This window comes from Pinus tabuliformis, chromosome 1_2 (genome assembly GCF_031772625.1).
Source record: "Pinus tabuliformis cultivar Carrire ecotype Pingquan chromosome 1_2, CPIR1, whole genome shotgun sequence".
NCBI lineage: Eukaryota > Viridiplantae > Streptophyta > Pinopsida > Pinales > Pinaceae > Pinus > Pinus tabuliformis.
This window is the reverse complement of record NC_142298.1, coordinates 1,014,849,492-1,014,867,992: the sequence shown is the minus strand read 5'-3', so window position 1 is coordinate 1,014,867,992 and position 18,501 is coordinate 1,014,849,492. Positions and strand designations below refer to the sequence as shown.

General features: G+C 38.8%; 1 protein-coding gene across 1 annotated transcript; it reads right to left on the bottom strand.

The window, feature by feature from the left end:
- Positions 1-5,708: 5,708 nt before the first annotated feature.
- LOC149209552 (uncharacterized) lies at positions 5,709-6,545 on the bottom strand. The gene has a single exon (XM_089398665.1). The coding sequence runs from the start codon at positions 6,543-6,545 to the stop codon at positions 5,709-5,711; it is 837 nt and encodes a 278-aa protein (XP_089254791.1).
- Between the last annotated feature and the right edge of the window lie 11,956 nt (positions 6,546-18,501).

Below are 18,501 nucleotides of genomic sequence, written 5' to 3'. Positions count from 1 at the left end.
TGTTTCATGATAGGTCGAAGCATATTGATATCCGATGTCACTTTGTCAGGGACTGTGTCCAATGAGGAGTTGTACAGTTGAGCTACACTCCTACAGGAGAACATGTGGCGAACATCCTCACCAAGGCCCTTGAAAAGACAAAGTTTGACTACTTCAAGGAAAATATGGGGATGGTAAAGAACCCGTTTTAGTAGCAGAAATGGTAGTGATAAACAAGGATGCAGAGGGAGTTGCAGTGCGGATGCAGTGTTGGGAGAAAGGACCAGCAACAACACGGATGCAGAGGGAGTTGTTGTACAAATGCAGTAGTGGCAGTAGCATAGCAATGGACAGTAGTACAAGATGCAACAATGTAGAGAATGTTGGGCAGGGAGGCTTAGCATCAGCAAGGGACCGATGCTGGATGATCAGGGTGATACTCAGTGAGGAGTATTACTAGAGCACAGTCCTTGCTGAGAGGGAGTGTTGATTTGGGGTAGCATCGGATGTGCTCTAGCCACGAAAATTGGTGGAGAGGCTAAGGCACATGAGATCTCCAATACCTAAAAAGGTTTTGGGCAGATTCTAAACAGTTTGGGAGATATTAAAATAATTAATATTTTTAATAGAGTCCCTAAGTATAAACTTAGGGAAAATAAAATATTAATATGAATTAATATAAAACTTTGATAGAAGGGTCCAAAAGTCATGGATCAAGCCAAATCTAATCTTAGCCGTTGATTCGGGACTTAATCTTGGCCGTTGATTCATCAATGAGAAAAGTATAAGAGGAGGCTTGAGGGTCACTTGGAGAACACACTGACATAGACCAATCAGTTCTATTTCTAGAGTGGGTTAGATGAGAAATTGAACCAGTGGTCTGGCGAGCAGTCAGGAGGTAGTGGGTATGGAGCAGAGAGGCGGGATCAACCACTGGAGATCAACGCTGAGGGAGGAGAGGCAGACGTAGGGCTTTTCAGGGAGACGTAGAGGCAACAGAAGACTGCGCAGTCACTAGCTGGGCCTGCGTGGGTGACACAGAGAGGCCCAGGGCTGATGCAATCAAGCTGTGGCTAACATAGAGGGTTTGAGAGCCATGCAGAGGTCAGCTGGGCTGATGCTGGGATTGGGAGAAGTGCTGGAGAATTATTTCTCTCCGTGGGTAAGCCAGTTTGGCACCCTGTTGTACTGAAGAATTGCTGAATAATAAAATCCTCCCTTGCTGGACCGGTTTTCCCACATTGGGTTTTCTGGGGACTGTTGTCCAAAATATCTGTGTCAATGTGTTAATACTTGTGCATATGTTTGTTTCTGTATTACAGTGTGATATCTGCAACAATATTTATTTTAATGTTTATTGAAGTAATTTCATAAATAACTTATTGTGGAATAAGTAGGAAAAATAAATCAGTTGCTTCAATGATAGAATTTTCACAGGGAGGGGTGAGAAAGGGTCACCAAAGGACAAGAAGCAACGCAAGTGACCAGAGTTTTGAAAGAACACAATTTGGCACACCACATACTTCAACAGAGGAGGAAGAATACCAACAACTTAGCCCAAGGAGTATGGAGTTTATGATTCTCGGTTAGACTACTCAAACCATTCCTGGTGTTGATCCCACAACCCCATGCACTTATATGAATATTGACGTTTGTACTCAACATACTGTGAAGAACACTGTAGAAGGTAATTAGAGTCAAGGGGGTGGACATAGTAGCACTAGTGGAGTTGGTCAGGAATTCAGAGGAGTGTTGCAGAGTATTCCAATTTAGTCTGTTGCGCAAAATAGTGTGCATTTTTCCAGAGGTGTCGCAGGGTCATTTAGCAACCCTTTGTTAGGAAGTATTGGAACAATGGAAGGCGTAGAGCTAAGGATTCATATCTTCCATGGTGTTGGGAATGAGTATCTAGAGAAACATTTGTTTGTCTGTGAAGTCATCTAGACAAAAAAACAACTCTAGGACGTGGCAACTAAGATTACGTAGCTGGAGGTTACCTTTAGGGACCGTGCCCTAACCTGGTACACGAAGTCTAAAAGTGTGACTCCGGCTGGACAAACCAAATCATTAGATGACATCACGAGGGCCTTAATTAGGGATTTTTAGAAGCCAAAATTAGAATCTCAATGCAATACAGAGTTGAAAGAGATTAAGCAAGGTTCGAACAATCCTGTCTAGGATTTCGATCATAGGTTCAAGATTTTGAAGGATAGGTTAACCTTCCAAATCCTAGATGTGCAACACAAGGAGTGGTTCATTGCTAAAAAAGTTCTGGAAATTAGGATTCCCATGATACAAAATCGAATCAATTCACAATCTTAAGCATTGGAGATTGCATTAAATTTAGAAGTCTCTTCGACAAGAACTAGGGAAAGTTACAGAATGGTGCAGCTGCAGTCTTAGCTCGTTGCGCTGACCCTCTAATTGCAGGATTTGACTAAGAGGAAGGAGAAACGAGAGGACGTGTGGTGCACCGTTTGTAGGACATAAGGTCACCACAGGAATGAGTGTAAGCTACTAATAGATTACATGGAAACAAGTGCAACTAACTCGCTTGCACATGGTAGAGGCTTGTGGTGCGAAGTTTGCTGAGTTTGGGGTCACACCTCACAGAATTGTCATATGATGTAGAATTATGGGGCTTCCACGTGGAGTGTATTCTATGATTTTTACAAGTTAATGGGACACAATATCCACCATTTCCATGTGTTAGATCTTATGTGTGAGCGCACTTTTGATGCTTTCTGGGTACAAGGACCAAAGGGAAATGAAGCGATGGAAACAAGCGTCAATCAGTAGGGATACAATCAAGCTGGTCAGTACAAGCAACAAGGTTGACGACAAGGAATGTCATCCATAGGTCCTCGAGTACCGACATAAGGAAGGGGAAGATTCAGAAGAGGTCGAGGACCCACTATTTGTTATAATTGTAGACAACATGAGCACCTTGAATGAGATTTCCCTAACCCTTGTTGCGCATGTACTTATTGCATGGAATTATATAATGCAATAAAAAAATCCCCCCTAGCTAATTGAAAAGTGGTAGTAGAATAAGGGGCTAGATATTAAGATGATTGTAGTTGAGCCATGTAGAGATCAACCACAAGTTGGAGCAGTAACATGAGGAGGCGTTAAGACGGGGGGTAATGCTGCAAAGAAGGGGACGTAATAGCCACATTGGGTAATGAAGGATATCGAACCTCCTCCAAATTTCAGTCGAGCCAATGAGAAGGCGACTTACAAAGAAGCATAGAGGGGAATGGTCGTCGTAGAATGGGACAGGCAAGAGGGAATTCAGGAGTATGTGATGCCATTTGTGTATGATGAAACTGCTTATAGAGAACTAGAAGTAGAGGTAAGACTGATTCATAACCTATTGAAATTTTTTCTTAAGTTAGAACGAGATGAGCAGGCTCTGGAAAAATTCAAAAGAATGGTTAAACAATGCGCAACCGAAGTGGTTACCCCATGATCTTCACCGTGCATAGTAAACCAGGTGGAATAGAGGAAAAAGATGAGTAAGAAATTTAGATTTGGGGCACAAGTGGGAGATTATGAGATGGATACTATCATATTGGATTTAGAATTTGATGTGAATATCCTATCGAAGAGCACTTGGGAAATGATGGGGAGATTGAAACTAACATGGTCCCTTATCTAGTTGAGGCTAGCAAATCAACACTGCATTTTTCAGATTGGTAGGCTTATGGGTGTACTAATAGACATTGATGGAGTTAAGAGTAATGTTCTTTCAAGGTCATAGAAATAGTGGATGATACTGACCCATACCCTGCTCTATTGGGAATCAATTAGGCATTTGATAACCAGGGAATTATTAACTTAAATGAGAGACAAACAATCTTTAAGGTGGGGGGAGCTTGAGTGGTAGCACTGTTGGACCCAAGAGAAGGAGATTGGTACATTGAGCCAGTTAGAGGGGAATTAAGCATAGAGGAGTTGGATAACATTTACAATATTACATCCTACAGGGAGGATTATGTGAATCCTATTGCAAATGGGGTACTTAGTTGGTGTAATGTGGCATCTTGCACCTCTGACTCAGAAGTTGCGCTAGAGAATTGGCAAAGAAGGTTGCACGAAGTAAGCACTAGAAGATGTGCATACCTCACTAGGTTAGTTTGCTGGATAGGGATTGAGGTGAATAGCCCACGTCATTTTGATGGATTATCTGAAGTAACTATCACTAGAGAAATTTTGAGGTGAAAAATGAATCTCAAAATAAAAATATACAACCAAAATAAATTTTATAAGAACCAATAGGATTCAAGATGACGATATCATCCATGGGGGATGAGTCACCATTTTTGGAGTAAAAAGTAAAAATATTAAAAAAAAACTTATTTTTAACTCATATTTTCAACTTATCTCCCTATGGTTTTAGTCAAATTTCGAGTAGGAGCACATTTTGGATGTAGAATTTAATTCCTCATCCGAGGAGCACACATGTTGTTGGACACCTAATCCTCTAAAGAGTTGGCGTGGAAGATGAACAACCAAAGGGAGTCTAAGAGACCACTTGGAATATGAATCCAAGGGTAACACCATGTACTATAGACGTATATCATGTCAATAATAGATACACTCTCATGCTTATCATTCATACTCTGTTGCTGCCATGTATGTGTTTAACATGGTATCAGAGCGGGCGATCTCCTGCCCTTCTCACATTTGAGCCACTGTTTTTTGTGGTCGTTCTCCGTGTGTTTGTTTCTAGACCTGGGTGTTATCGAGACTCTCCGTAATCTGCACCTGTCAGAACGCATGATCTAAATTTAGGTCTCTGCCTTGCTAAATCCTGGTATATACATTGGCTAGTGTTAGATCTCATCATTGGCTGAGCAAAGGGGATGTTTTCAGAGCATAGGATGAGTTTGATGACGATGAAGATGAAGGAGTAGATTTGCCGAGCTTTCAGATTTGCATGGTGCCACTGAATTTTCCATCTCTGGCAGCCTGAAACGAGGCATCTACGCATGGCTGTGAGATACTTCCACTCAAATGCTTCAAGTACAGTTGGTATTTCTACAAATGGCTTGCAAATTTCTCTCATGTAAGTGATGGAACCTTCATGATTTCTAGAATCCTCTTTGGAGCTACGTAGGATTTGATCAGACAACCATGGAATTCATAAATTTGAATAAAATACATTTAACGTTTATTGCATCTTGTTCCGTCCTTTGATTCTTGGTCAGAAATGGGAGATTCCACCCACAAGTTCTTGTTTAGACTTTTTCTTGCTTCAACAAAATAATAACTGTCAATTAAAGATTCCAGTGAAGAAATTGCAGATGCAACTTTGCTCTTCACTATACCACTATACATATACCACTATATCGTAATACCTCCTTCGGTGGTTATTACACCACCTCTCCTCACTCCAGTTTTATAGTCTATCCACGATTGTATTGTTGTAGTTACAGTATCAGAACACTAGTCATAACGCCATACGTTGCTGATACCACCAGTGATTAAACCACTATCCAGTACACTTCCACACCATTGTAGCGTTACATATTCCATCGTGGAGTTGGCGCCATTTGCTCCTCCGCTCGACTCTGAATGAGGCAAAATTGAGGAAAAGGAATAACTGCTTGAGACAGACAAAAAGGCATAGAAATTTGTGTGTTGGTTTTAGATGAACATTTCCCTATAATTTTTGACGAGCGTTTCTCTATATTTCCCAACACATGTTAGTTACTCCAAGTGTGTTAGATTGAATTTCTTGGTAAACTGAAAGATGGAACTTGACAATGTATAGGTCTAAAGATAAAATCTTCTGGCTTTGAGGATGACAATGTGCTTCCTTGAAGCACAATTTTAGGTGGTGGAGGAAAAGGGATCTTCTTTAGCTCTTTGCACTCTTCAATGAAGGGATCTCCTACATCAAGGTTATCCATTGTCATAGACTTGTGATATGGTAGTTCATTTGAATTGAAAAGTAGCATCTCTGTCACTGAATCTATATTTGATGGCATATTTCTAAGACCAACCTTTCTAAATTTATCATTAGAGAGATACTCAGGGCTTGTTTTTGAAAAAAAAAAATGAAAAAGTTCCAGAGTTCCATCTTCACTAGATTCCTGACTAAGTCCTCCATTCAACAATAAGGTTGCCAAAGGAAAGTCAGTGTGAACTCCAAATTTATCACCAAAAACTGCATGAAAATCTTCTACATCAGAGGACATTGAAGGATATCTTGAACTGGATTTGATTGTTATCGCACGCGTTTTGCCTAAAATAGGATCAACTTGGACCTTGGTAGTATTGATTCTACTAGACAAACACTTGAGGCACTGGTGCTTAGCTGTAACCTTGTGTGAAATAGTGTTGAAAATTTTATCTGCAGTGTCTCGCAGGACAAGTAAGGCCTTACACAACTGACCATAGTTAGGAGGAGGAGCTGCTGAAGCCGCATTGTAGTAGGACCCATGAGGATTCCTCCTCCCATCTTCAAATACACGAAGCATTTTAACAACTTTCTCTGTCAACTTATCCCTGTGGGATGATCTGTTTGTGGGAGACGACTCCAAACAAATCGAGCGCATAAGTTAGATTTTCATCATAACGAGACATGAAAGCATACAAATTTGGTACATTGGTATGCAAATCAAGTGGATAGATATACCGTCTGTTGGATTCTGGTGTTGGATGTTGCATTGTGCCCAACCCCGGCTAGGTGGTGGGCTGCACATAAATGCCAAATTGAAGGATGGGCGTAGTGTAAGTAGTTGATGTGCATTATGTTTGGGACACCTTCAAGAGTCCCTAGGGTGAAGTACATAAGAATGGAGTGCCCAAGAACTCACCTAAAATAGCGTGTTGCAACATTGACCCTGTTATCACTATAGGAAACTCTCCTAGGTTGTAGCTTGGAGATGCTTGGTAACATATAAATCTTCAATATCGTTCTCTGAACTATTGGAATGTATTGGGGTTTGGATAAAGTCAGATCACTGTTTCAACTCTGTTTTCACTCCAAACATGCATGAACACCCTCAGCTTGACAAGGCTTTAGACCACTAATGCTCAATAGTTTATAGATTAAATGGATAGATGGAGAATACTGACTGTACTAGCCGATGCATACATAAACACATATGAATAGCTAGCTACAGAAAGTAAATGAAGATTGCAAATCTAATTTATCAACGTAGAGATAAGATGACAGTTATCTGACATTAGACACAGAAGAAAACATGAATAACCTATTCAAGTGCAAGCTTAGAATAGAGGAGGAGATGGCAATTGAACATGTAACATCAAAAGAAGCTTGTATTACTCGTATGAAGATAAGACACTGAGAGGAACAAAGTATCCATAGTCTCCAAAAGTTTAACCCTTATTCCTTCTAACTTTCGGCCATTTATAGGCTTTTTACAATGGTCTCGGGCTCTTTAGGGCTTGAGATGTCTTAATCTATCCCCTCTGGGTTCTAACTACTTGATGCCATAACTAGACAAACATGAGCTCAGAGGGCTCTGCTTCTAACAAGCACGGTAATCAAATTTTGGTAATTTCGCCGCGCTGTCAGGTGGCTCGCTCGTGCCAGTGATGTTCTGTCTAGTCAATTTAACGTCTTAAATTGCTCTACATAAATTATCAATCCGGGTATCGTAAACTGATGAAGTGTGGTGCACTATATGTGCTTAGTTAACCTTTATCTTACTTCGTTGTTTTATAGTTTATGTTTGTTTTTGGGGTTTTGTTCTTGTTGGTTTTCTAAAGTGTTTAATGCAAATGGAAATCCTATTCTAAGGTCTTAAGAATACTTTTAAAGGACAAGTATGGATAAAGATTTCAAGACAATGCCTATGTCCCTAATGGTAACTTCCAAAACTTAGCACTTCAAAAGAACTTAAAACATGTTATTGATGGAGTTAGTATTTAAACAAAAGTGTGAATATACAACTAGTTCAATCAAAATAAAATGCAATAACCAAACAATGAGCTAATGACTATGAGACCCAGTATCCTTGCTGCTTTAGCAAAAGGACAAGATGATTCTATCATGTCATTAGTTCAATCAAAATAAAATGCAATAACCAAACAATGAGCTAGTGACTATGAAACCCAGTATCCTTGCTGCTTCAGCAAAAGGACAAGATGATTCTATCATGTCATTCATTAGTCATTAAAAGGCTATGTGCATCAGTAATCTACAATCAACTTGAAAGCAATTTATGTACAGCTAATATACATGAGAAAAATGTAAAACAACAGTAATCAAAACAACTTTGTACAGCTAATATACATGAGAAAAATAAAATGCAAAATAAAAGGACAATTATACAAGGCAGGGGCCCTCTACCACCTATGAAATCAAAGCAAAATTAAACACACTTGCATGAATGAAAAATCTAATCTACCTTACATTCTACAAAGCAATATTTACAAAATGAAATTTACTCTACCTTACATCCTAATATGCTCCATGACATCTACTTCACATCTCCTTCCATGTTGAGAACATCAAAGCTTTATTCAATTTCTTCAAAAGTACAAAGTACAACAAAGTTCTCCAAAGCTTTCAAAAGCCATCAAGGAAGAACTACAAACTTAAGAACTAGGGACTAAAAAGACTAACAAATGAAGGAGAGAGATCTCCTATTTATACAAAAAGATGAGAGCCATCTCATTAATGATAGTCCATGAATCTCTCCCTCTACCTCTAGAGTCCTAATCAAAATAGGAACTGATAAGACACATGTCTTTTTAGAGTTACAATACAATTAGGAGATGTGACACATATCCTCATGATCCCATGATTCTTTCCAACCAAATTCGAATTTGGCCTTAGAGTGCCACATAAGGGTCTTATAGAAGCCTTCTTTCAACCTACACATGTCAACAATCTCAATCCATTTGTTAGGTATAAGCATATGCACATTATTTTCTAATGTTTAACCACAAATTCACTTAAAAGGCTTAGAAATAATAAAGATTGGAAAAACATAAAGGTGGCCAAATGATAATGAAAGTGGGATGAATGTGGTGACATAGTAGTGAAATGGAGGTGAAATGGAGGTGATATAATGGACATAATAGTGAAAGTGTAATGGAAATGAATGACATTTTCAAGACTCAACATACCCCCCAACTGAAGCTATTGCATGTCCTCATGCAATATATATTACATTAACTCTTTTGATCCTTGAGCTTTGGCTTAACTTTGCATGATATCATTTGATAACTTCATATTTCTGCAAAGTGTTTCACTTGAATTGCAACATAGTTGGTTCTTGTGTTACAACCATTTTTTTTTTTTTTTGCCTTCTATTTTGATCTTTGAACTTTGCATAATGATATTTTGATTATTGTTGCAAAGTATATCTTTATTGGATTGCATGATGGTTGGTTCTTGTGTGACAACCATGATTTTGTTTGTATCCAATTTATCCTTTAAGCACTTTTTCAAAAGCCATTGTATGCTCATAATAGCAATGTAATAATTAATATATGTTGGAAGTATGTGAGCTCCTGAATATGATATGGACATGGAAAGATATGAATATGAATGTATTCACCCCCCCCAATTGATGGTATTGGCAATTTTATGAAATGAGGAAGAGAAATGTTTTTCCAACAATTATCATTCTAGCTTTTTATGGAATTCTATGGTCAAAAGTTAGAAAATGACGTACCTTCACTTACCCTTTGGAATGGATGAGTTGTATGTGTGGTGGCTGAAAACTTCTGATCATATTCTTCTTCAAGTGGCTGAACAAGAGGAGTCATGGATAGAGAGATAAGATGACTTCTTATTGTTTCTACTAAAACTTGTTGAATCTGCTCCAAAATGATGAAAATAATAGTCTTCATGTCTTCAAAATTCATTGGCACAATTCCTACTATGTGAAAAGATGTTCTGATGTCGAACATAGTAGGAAATTGTTGGCTTAGTGGCCATTAATGGATGCCACTAGTCAACACGAGAACTCTCACCATTGATGACAATGAGAGTCAAGATGCCCAAACACATCTTGCTAGGTACGAATGAATTTGCTGATGTCGAGTCACCTAGAAGATCTAACGAACAAGGGACATTAATGTATTCCCATTGTTTGTCAGTATGAGGACTTGCCATTAAGGCATGCAAGCCTCAAGATGTTTTTACAAAGAAATTAGACTCAAAGGACTATGGACTCAATAATTTGCATTGAAACAGGGCTTATTTGCGGAATGAAAATGATAAGGAATGGAAAATGAAAATGAAAGATGGCAATGGAGAGTAGAAATGGCAATGGGCAATAAGCATATGAATGAGCTTCTTGCTTTTATTTGTGGGTTATGAATGGAAAAATAGAGATGGAAAGTGTATGTGAATGTAAGTGGAAAGTATGGAGTGGAATAAGGTGAATGGTTTATTATGAAGTATGGATGTGATGGATGAATGTGATGGAGACAATAGTATCTGAAAGTTTTTCAAGTGTTTGGATCTGATTTTGCATCAACATATTTCCTCTTTGTTGTTGATCATCCTCTTATGAAACAAATTGGTCTCTTAGAGAGACACCATTCTCTTGTAGTCATTTGTCCTTCCTCCTAGAACCTGCAAAAAAACTAATACTTCTTCTGCAATGGAATGTAAGATTATCAATGGAGAGAGGTGATCAATCTCTCTAGTTATGATATTTACACACAAAACTAAGAATTTGTATTAATGAAACAAGTTCTCAAAGGAAAAATCAAAAGAATTTATACCTGCTTTGAAATTGGTGCCCAAGTTGAATGTTGTTTCTTTCCAGAAATTTATTTCATTATTTGCCATTTCAAACTCTAATGATAGATTTCTCATTGTATAGATCTTGTTGAGATCTTTCCAATGCTAGTTAAATCATCAAAATCTGATTTTGTATGAGAAAGATAGGCTGATTTGAACAATGAGGTTTTTCTGGCTGCGGAATTGGAGAACAGCTGCGGAATGTGCACAGTTCTGTAGCTAAAAATCTTGGATACAAAGTTAGCCATTCATCTTTCATCATCAATCCAAAATTAATCAATACCTTCAAAAAAGTGAGAAAATAATTTGTTCATTTCATTGATTCAAAATTATTATTTTTTCTTGACATGCAGCGACTTAGTGTGGTGACTTAGTGATAACACACAATTTGAATTCCTTTTGACCGGAGTCTTTTTCATCAAATTTGATCTAATGAATAGGACACCATCCATGTACCAACATTCCCCCCACTACCCATGTGACTTGTTTTGCTTGATGACACCTGCAACCTAGAGTTTAACAAAACAGCTGCGGAAAGTTGGGCTAGCTGCGGAAAGTTGTGCTAGCTGCGGAAAGTGGCTGTGTGTGTGGAAGAGAAAAAAATGTGGAGGAGTGAAGACTGTAACAAATTTCTGGCCAACCTCAATAGATACTTCATATCCAACAAGAACATGCAATATGAATGGACCTATTGGCATTCCAAAGCTTGTGATGACTTTGTCTAAAATATCTACACCAAGAATTGCCAACATATGAGCCGATTGGGTGTATTTAAAGAACATTCCACTGACAGCAAAGCCGATGAAATTTCCCACCACTATAGGGAGATCAATCATAGATGTATTCGAGGCCAAGATGCTGTGAAGAGCGGATAGAAAAACAATGCAGAGTTTTTGACTGAAAATAGGGTCAGACTGTCAAGCACGTCGTACACAAAACATGTTAATGAAGACAAGATCCCTGAGTATTAGCACTGTGCCGATATTTTAGCAAGCAAAACGTCGAGTCATAGGAATAGCTGTTGGAGAAGTGCCGTATTTGATTATGTTATTGTTAAATGGGCAGACGGGTGGCGGAAAACGTATTACTTCAAACAACCAAAACGTGCCGTGTTTGAATTGTCCTCTGTTCATTTAATAAAAATCTTTTTTCTCATATTCAGTGACACGGTGAATGATCTGGCCGCCAAGGAGATTGGACCTGAGCGGATTTCTCTTCCTCAGGCATGTGGAATTGAATCACACATTCAAACTATCAGTTAATTAACTCAATTTCCGTTTTTCTTCACGCGGCGGTAAAAAAGAGGCTCTAAAGAACCGAAGATTTCTCCCAGACCGCCACAAATTTCCTCAAACGGTTTCTGGGTTATCTAATTGACCCACCTGGCAAAAAAACCCATGTTTTAGTTTTTCTAAATTCGTCTCCATTTGGGCAAATCGAGCGTTTTAAATTTGACGTTTTTTTGCTGTTTACGTTTTTCTGAGTTAACAATTCTCTGTTCTGCATTCTTTCTGAGTTGATGTTTTTATTGCTGCATTCGTTTTTCTTGTTTGATCTACTGTTCTGCAGGTGTATTACACAGGTTCAACAATTACAAGAATCATTATCAATTATTGCTTCCTGAACATATTGTTTCAATAACCGATTGCCAGATGCCCGAGATACAACAAGAACACCTCCTACTCTCCATGTTCCAGCCCACATAACATTGCCCCCGGCTTGCTCAATACGTTCCCGTTCATCAACCCTGTTAGGCTTGTGATCTTTAGACAGAGGGATAGAGTTGAAGAATTTGGGCGACTAATAGGAGGAGCAGGAACATGCTTTATCTCTGCAACCGTCACAGGTCACCCGATCACTTACCCTCACAATTGGTATATGAATAATGAAATCCTTCTGAGATGAATGTAGTTGCTGATTTGAAGGCATTCATTGAAGAGGGAAGGTAGCTACAGAAATTTCCAATCCAACCATAGGAAACACACACTATTGAAGGATACATTATTTGAAGAATCGTGAAGCCATTTCATAAAGAAAAGTGGGAGTGCAGACATCTATAAGTTGAACCTGAAAAATAATCATGAGACCATTTAAGGAGTAGATGTAAGGTTTATGGAGTAAGGTCGTCGAAATAATCATTGCATATGGTGAGCTTTACTGGTTTAATAACTATGCAAAATTGTGCCAGTTATTTGAAAGAATTTCTGCCCATACCTTTAGAATCCTTGTCTTTGTTTGTCCATTAGCCCTTACTCAATTGCTCCTTATTGATGTTTGTAGATGCTCCATGTACATGTCTTCATAGCATATGCTTAGTCATACCTGCATTTTCATTTTATTGCACTAACATCTTGACTGTAAATTTGAAAAAAAGAGTGGTCGCTGCGGAAACTGTTTCTGGCTGCAGAAACTGATTCCAGCTGCGGAAACTTGGCACAACAACCACTTAGCTAAATAGAGATAGTTAGGCAATCTTAATGGAAATGATCACGGGGAAATAACTTTTATTGATGAAATGGATGGTATGGAGTGAAAATGGAATGAGATGAAGTTTATTTTGTCTTTTTTTTTTTTTTTTTTCTTGAATCAATTGAAGTGATGAAGTTTATTTTGTCTCCTATTTTTTCTTTTTTTACATAATAATTCTTTTTCTGATCCTCCAGATCACACAAAGTGCAAGAGGAGAGCATACTCAAGAATCATTAACTTTTTTTTTTTTACATAACAATCATTTTTCTCATCCTCCAGATCACACAAGGTGCAGGAGGAGAGCATACTCAATAATTGTTAATTTTTTTTTAGATGTAAGAAATAAGGTCTCCTAATTACACTTCCCCGGCAACGGCGCCAAAATGTCTAGTCAATTTAACGTCTTAAATTGCTCTACATAAATTATCAATCCGGGTATCGTAAACTGATGAAGTGTGGTGCACTATATGTGCTTAGTTAACATTTCTCTTACTTCGTTGTTTTATAGTTTATGTTTGTTTTTGGGGTTTTGTTCTTGTTGGTTTTCTAAAGTGTTTAATGCAAATGGAAATCCCATTCTAAGGTCTTAAGAATACTTTTAAAGGACAAGTATGGATAAAGATTTCAAGACAAGGCCTATGTCCCTAATGGTAACTTCCAAAACTTAGCACTTCAAAAGAACTTAAAACATGTTATTGATGGAGTTAGTATTTAAACAAAAGTGTGAATATACAACTAGTTCAATCAAAATAAAATGCAATAACCAAACAATGAGCTAATGACTATGAGACCTAGTATCCTTGCTACTTCAGCAAAAGGACAAGATGATTCTATCATGTCATTAGTTCAATCAAAATAAAATGCAATAACCAAACAATGAGCTAGTGACTATGAGACACAGTATCCTTGCTGCTTCAGCAAAAGGACAAGATGATTCTATCATGTCATTCATTAGTCATTAAAATGCTATGTGCATCAGTAATCTACAATCAACTTGAAAGCAATTTATGTACAGCTAATATACATGAGAAAAATGTAAAACAACAGTAATCAAAACAACTTTGTACAACTAATATACATGAGAAAAACAAAATGCAAAATTAAATGACAACTATACAAGGCAGGGGCCCTCTACCACCTATAAAATCAAAGCAAAATTAAACACACTTGCATGAATTAAAATGGCATGAATGAAAAATCTAATCTACCTTACATTCTACAAAGCAATATTTACAAAATGAAATCTACTCTACCTTACATCTTAATATGCTCCATGACATCTACTTCACATCTCCTTCCATGTTGAGAACATCAAAGCTTTATTCAATTTCTTCAAAAGTACAAAGTACAACAAAGTTCTCCAAAGCTTTCAAAAGCCATCAAGGAAGAATTACAAACTTAAGAACTAGGGACTAAAAAGACTAACAAATGAAGGAGAGAGATCTCCTATTTATACAAAAAGATGAGAGCCATCTCATTAATGATAGTCCATGAATCTCTCCCTCTACCTCTAGAGTCCTAATCAAGATAGGAGCTGATAAGACACATGTCTTTTTAGAGTTACAATACAATTAGGAGATGTGACACATATCCTCATGATCCCATGATTCTTTCCAACCAAATTCGAATTTGGCCTTAGAGTGCCACATAAGGGTCTCCTAGAAGCCTCCTTTCAACCTACACATGTCAACAATCTCAACCCATTTGTTAGGTATAAGCATATGCACATTATTTTCTAATGTTTAACCACAAATTCACTTAAAAGGCTTAGAAATAATAAAGATTGGAAAAACATAAAGGTGGCCCAATGATAATGAAAATGGGATGAATGTGGTGACATAGTAGTGAAATGGAGGTGATATAATGGACATAATAGTGAAAGTGTAATGGAAATGAATGACATTTTCAAGACTCAACATGTTCCATGACCATTTCTGTTGGCTCGGCTGCATCGTGTTATTGCTTTTTCCCCTTTCGGCCATGTATTCCATTATTTCAGTTCAACTATTCGTCTATCACAAACATTGGCAGAGCCAACAACTTTCCTTCCCGGGTGACTAATAGGAAGTGGGGTACGGGGGCACATTGGTCGTTGGATGGCGTGAATCGACAGTCGGGATGTTAGTTGGGCGGCGGAGGACAAACTGAGGTGATTATGAACGAAGGTCATTGGATCGGGAGAGATGGACGAAGGAGATCAATCGCCGAAGGCCTGAAGTCGTGGCGGGAGCGGAATAAGTCCGAGTCGTCAAATCATGGATGGGCAGATCGAACGACTATCGGGCGGAGGGGGTGCTCGAAAGATAACACCCAGGAGTGGTTTCCTTTGAGCGGAAATGGGTTCTATTGGGTGGTCAATCGGGCTGTAAGCGGTAAAGGTTGGGTCCCACCCGATTCCATTCATCGGGCGCCACGTAGCAGCGGAGGAGAGAGAGGAAACCGCCTTTATCGGGCGGGTATCCTTCTCACTTTTTGCCCGAGCGATATGCGCAATAGCCGTTAGATCTAGCGGGAACGATCTAACGACGATGATTGATTGAGCATATCGCATTGATCTGGTGAAGTGCAGGCTATCAAATCGGTGGGAAGATCGACGGCGGGGGGAGACGGAGGTACAAGATATCCTCGAGAAACGTGCAAAGGGGCACGTATGAGCGAAAAGGTAAGGTCTTCGAGGCAAAAATGGGTTGATTTATGTGGGGCCAAGGCGAAAGTGGGTTTTGTTAGGATGTGAGGGTTGGGTTAGGACATGAATGAACAAGAATGGGAGTGGATGAGTGAGAAAAGTGGGGTGATGGACCATGTGGGAACCTCTCCATGACAGCAAAACAAACCATTTCCTTCCTTTAGCCTTCAAAAATAGCAGCGTTGCACCTCAGGGCTAACACTGGCTCCTTCTGGGGATGAAAGCCTCCCTGTGAGGTTTCAAGAACTGCAGACTACTGCCTTTCCAGTAACAACCAAAACAAACTTATCTCCTAGTGTTCCATTAGGCATGGAGTTATTTGCATAAAAACAAAACTGAAAAACCTATTACAATATTAAGGCCTTAAAGCCTCACATGAAGTAAAGTTTCAAAAACCGCCCATTGATTGGGCCATCAAAAACACCTTCCCCCTCTAAATTGTGCAGGATGAAAGTATTGTTCATCTAAACTTGAGCAATGAAAAATGGTCCTATCCATAAGGCATCAAATTTACCATGGTTGCCCCTTTTTTCCTTCAATTCATCCCATTTGAGAACCCAGTCACCAACTTGAAAACTGTTCATTTCTGCGCTTCTATCAAAGGTTTCCTTGATCTTCTTCTGATGAATTCTTGACTTCTCAACCAGTGGTTCTCTGATTTGCTGTAATTCAACCAAGTTACTCATTCTCCTCGCCATGTCATTCTCTTCATCTTGTTTTTCTTGCAAGAATTTGGCCATAGGGAGAATCCGCTGGATAGGAAAAATAACGTCAGTGCCATAAACTAGCTTAAATGGAGAATTTCCTATGGATTTCTTGTTGGTAACCCTGTCAACCCACACTACAAACTTCAACTTGGAATCCCAGCTCTTTTTGTTGTCCTCCAACAGTTTTTTGATTATCCTTACAAGACTCTTGTTAGATGATTTTTCCAGGCCATTTCCTTGAGGATAATATGATGTAGAATGCACTAATTGAATGCCCATGGATTCACACATGTTCACCAATTATTTTACCCTAAAAGCTACTGCATTATTAGTGATTAGTTTGGTTGGGCAACCAAATCTAGTGAAAATATTCATATTCAAGAACTTTATGACAACCTGATGATTAGCATTCTTAGTGGGTATAGCCTCAATCCATTTGGTGAAATAATCAGTGGCTACCAAGATCCATTTGTGCTGGCCACTGGAATGTGGATTAATCTCTCCTATGAAGTCTAAGCCCCACTGCTGGAAGGGACCATTGGTGTGTACTGGCTTCAAGGGTAGAGATTTTAGCTGTTGTCTTCCTGCAAATCTTTGACATTTGTCACAAGACCTCACAAAAGAAAACACATCAGAGAACATAGTAGGCCAATAATACCCAGCTCTCAGGATCTTGTGGTCTATGGTTTTCCAATAATGATGCCCTCCACAGATGCTAGAATGGAGTTGATGCATGACTTCCACAGTTTGTCCTTTATCTAGACATCTCAAGAGGATCCCTGATGGGTCTCTCCAATAAAGCAGGTTTTTATTAATGCAGAATTTGGCCGATCTGAGCTTAATGGCCCAGGCTTGACTTGAGCTATGCCCTGGAGGGACTTCTAGCTTCTTCAAAAAATGAACTACACTAGAATACCATTCACAGGTGGCTAGATTTTCAGCCAAAGACTAATTCTACTCTTGCTCTTCTGCTGCTTCCTCTGTCTGCTCAGCACCTGGATTCGAACCCATGCAATTAATGTCTAACAAATTGCAATTTTCCTCAGCCATAAGCTTAGCCAAGCCCTGGCCTTTGACAAGCATGGTGGGCTTCACCTCTATGTTGAACTCTATGAATTTTGCAATCCATTTAGCTCTCTTTCCATCAATATCTGGTTGAGTTAGGACATCTTTTACTGAGGCTGAAGGTACATACACAACCACTTTGGAATTCATAATATAAATTCTGAATGCCTTTAAATATTTTATGAGAGTATAAGTTTGTTTTTCAATAAGGTCATACCTTAGTTCAGCATCCCTGAGAGTTTTGCTGAAAAAGGCCACAGGGTGCTCTACACTATCATCATTTTTCTGCAATAGAACTGCTACAAGTGTATCTTAAGAGGCAAAAGAGAAGATATAAAACTCCTTGGTATAGTCTGGACTGATTAGAGTGGGATCTTCCATGCTAACTTGTTTGATGGCTTCAAAAGAGCTTCTTGTGCCATCTGTCCATTTTATTTCTGATCCTTTCTTTAACATGGAGGTGATGTGCTTCACTAGCTCTACAAAGTTTGGAATGAAGCTCCTGAAAAAGTTGATCTTACCCAGGAAAGATTGAATGTCCCTTTTTGATCTTGGGATGGACAATGTCTGAATTGCTTGAACTCTTGCTGGATCAATATTCACACCTTCAACAGAAACAATATTACCCAAAAGTTTGCCTTCTTCCAGAGCAAACTATGACTTCTTTGGGTTCACAAAAATTCCAAACTTTCTGCACTTTAGCAACACCTTATTCAAATGCTGCAAATGGTCCTTGTGACTATCGGAAAAGACTGTTATGTCATCAAGGTAAATAAGGAAAAACTTGTCCTTCTCTCCCACAAAGGCTATGTCCATGGCCCTTTGAAAAGCAGCCCCAACATTCATCAGTCCAA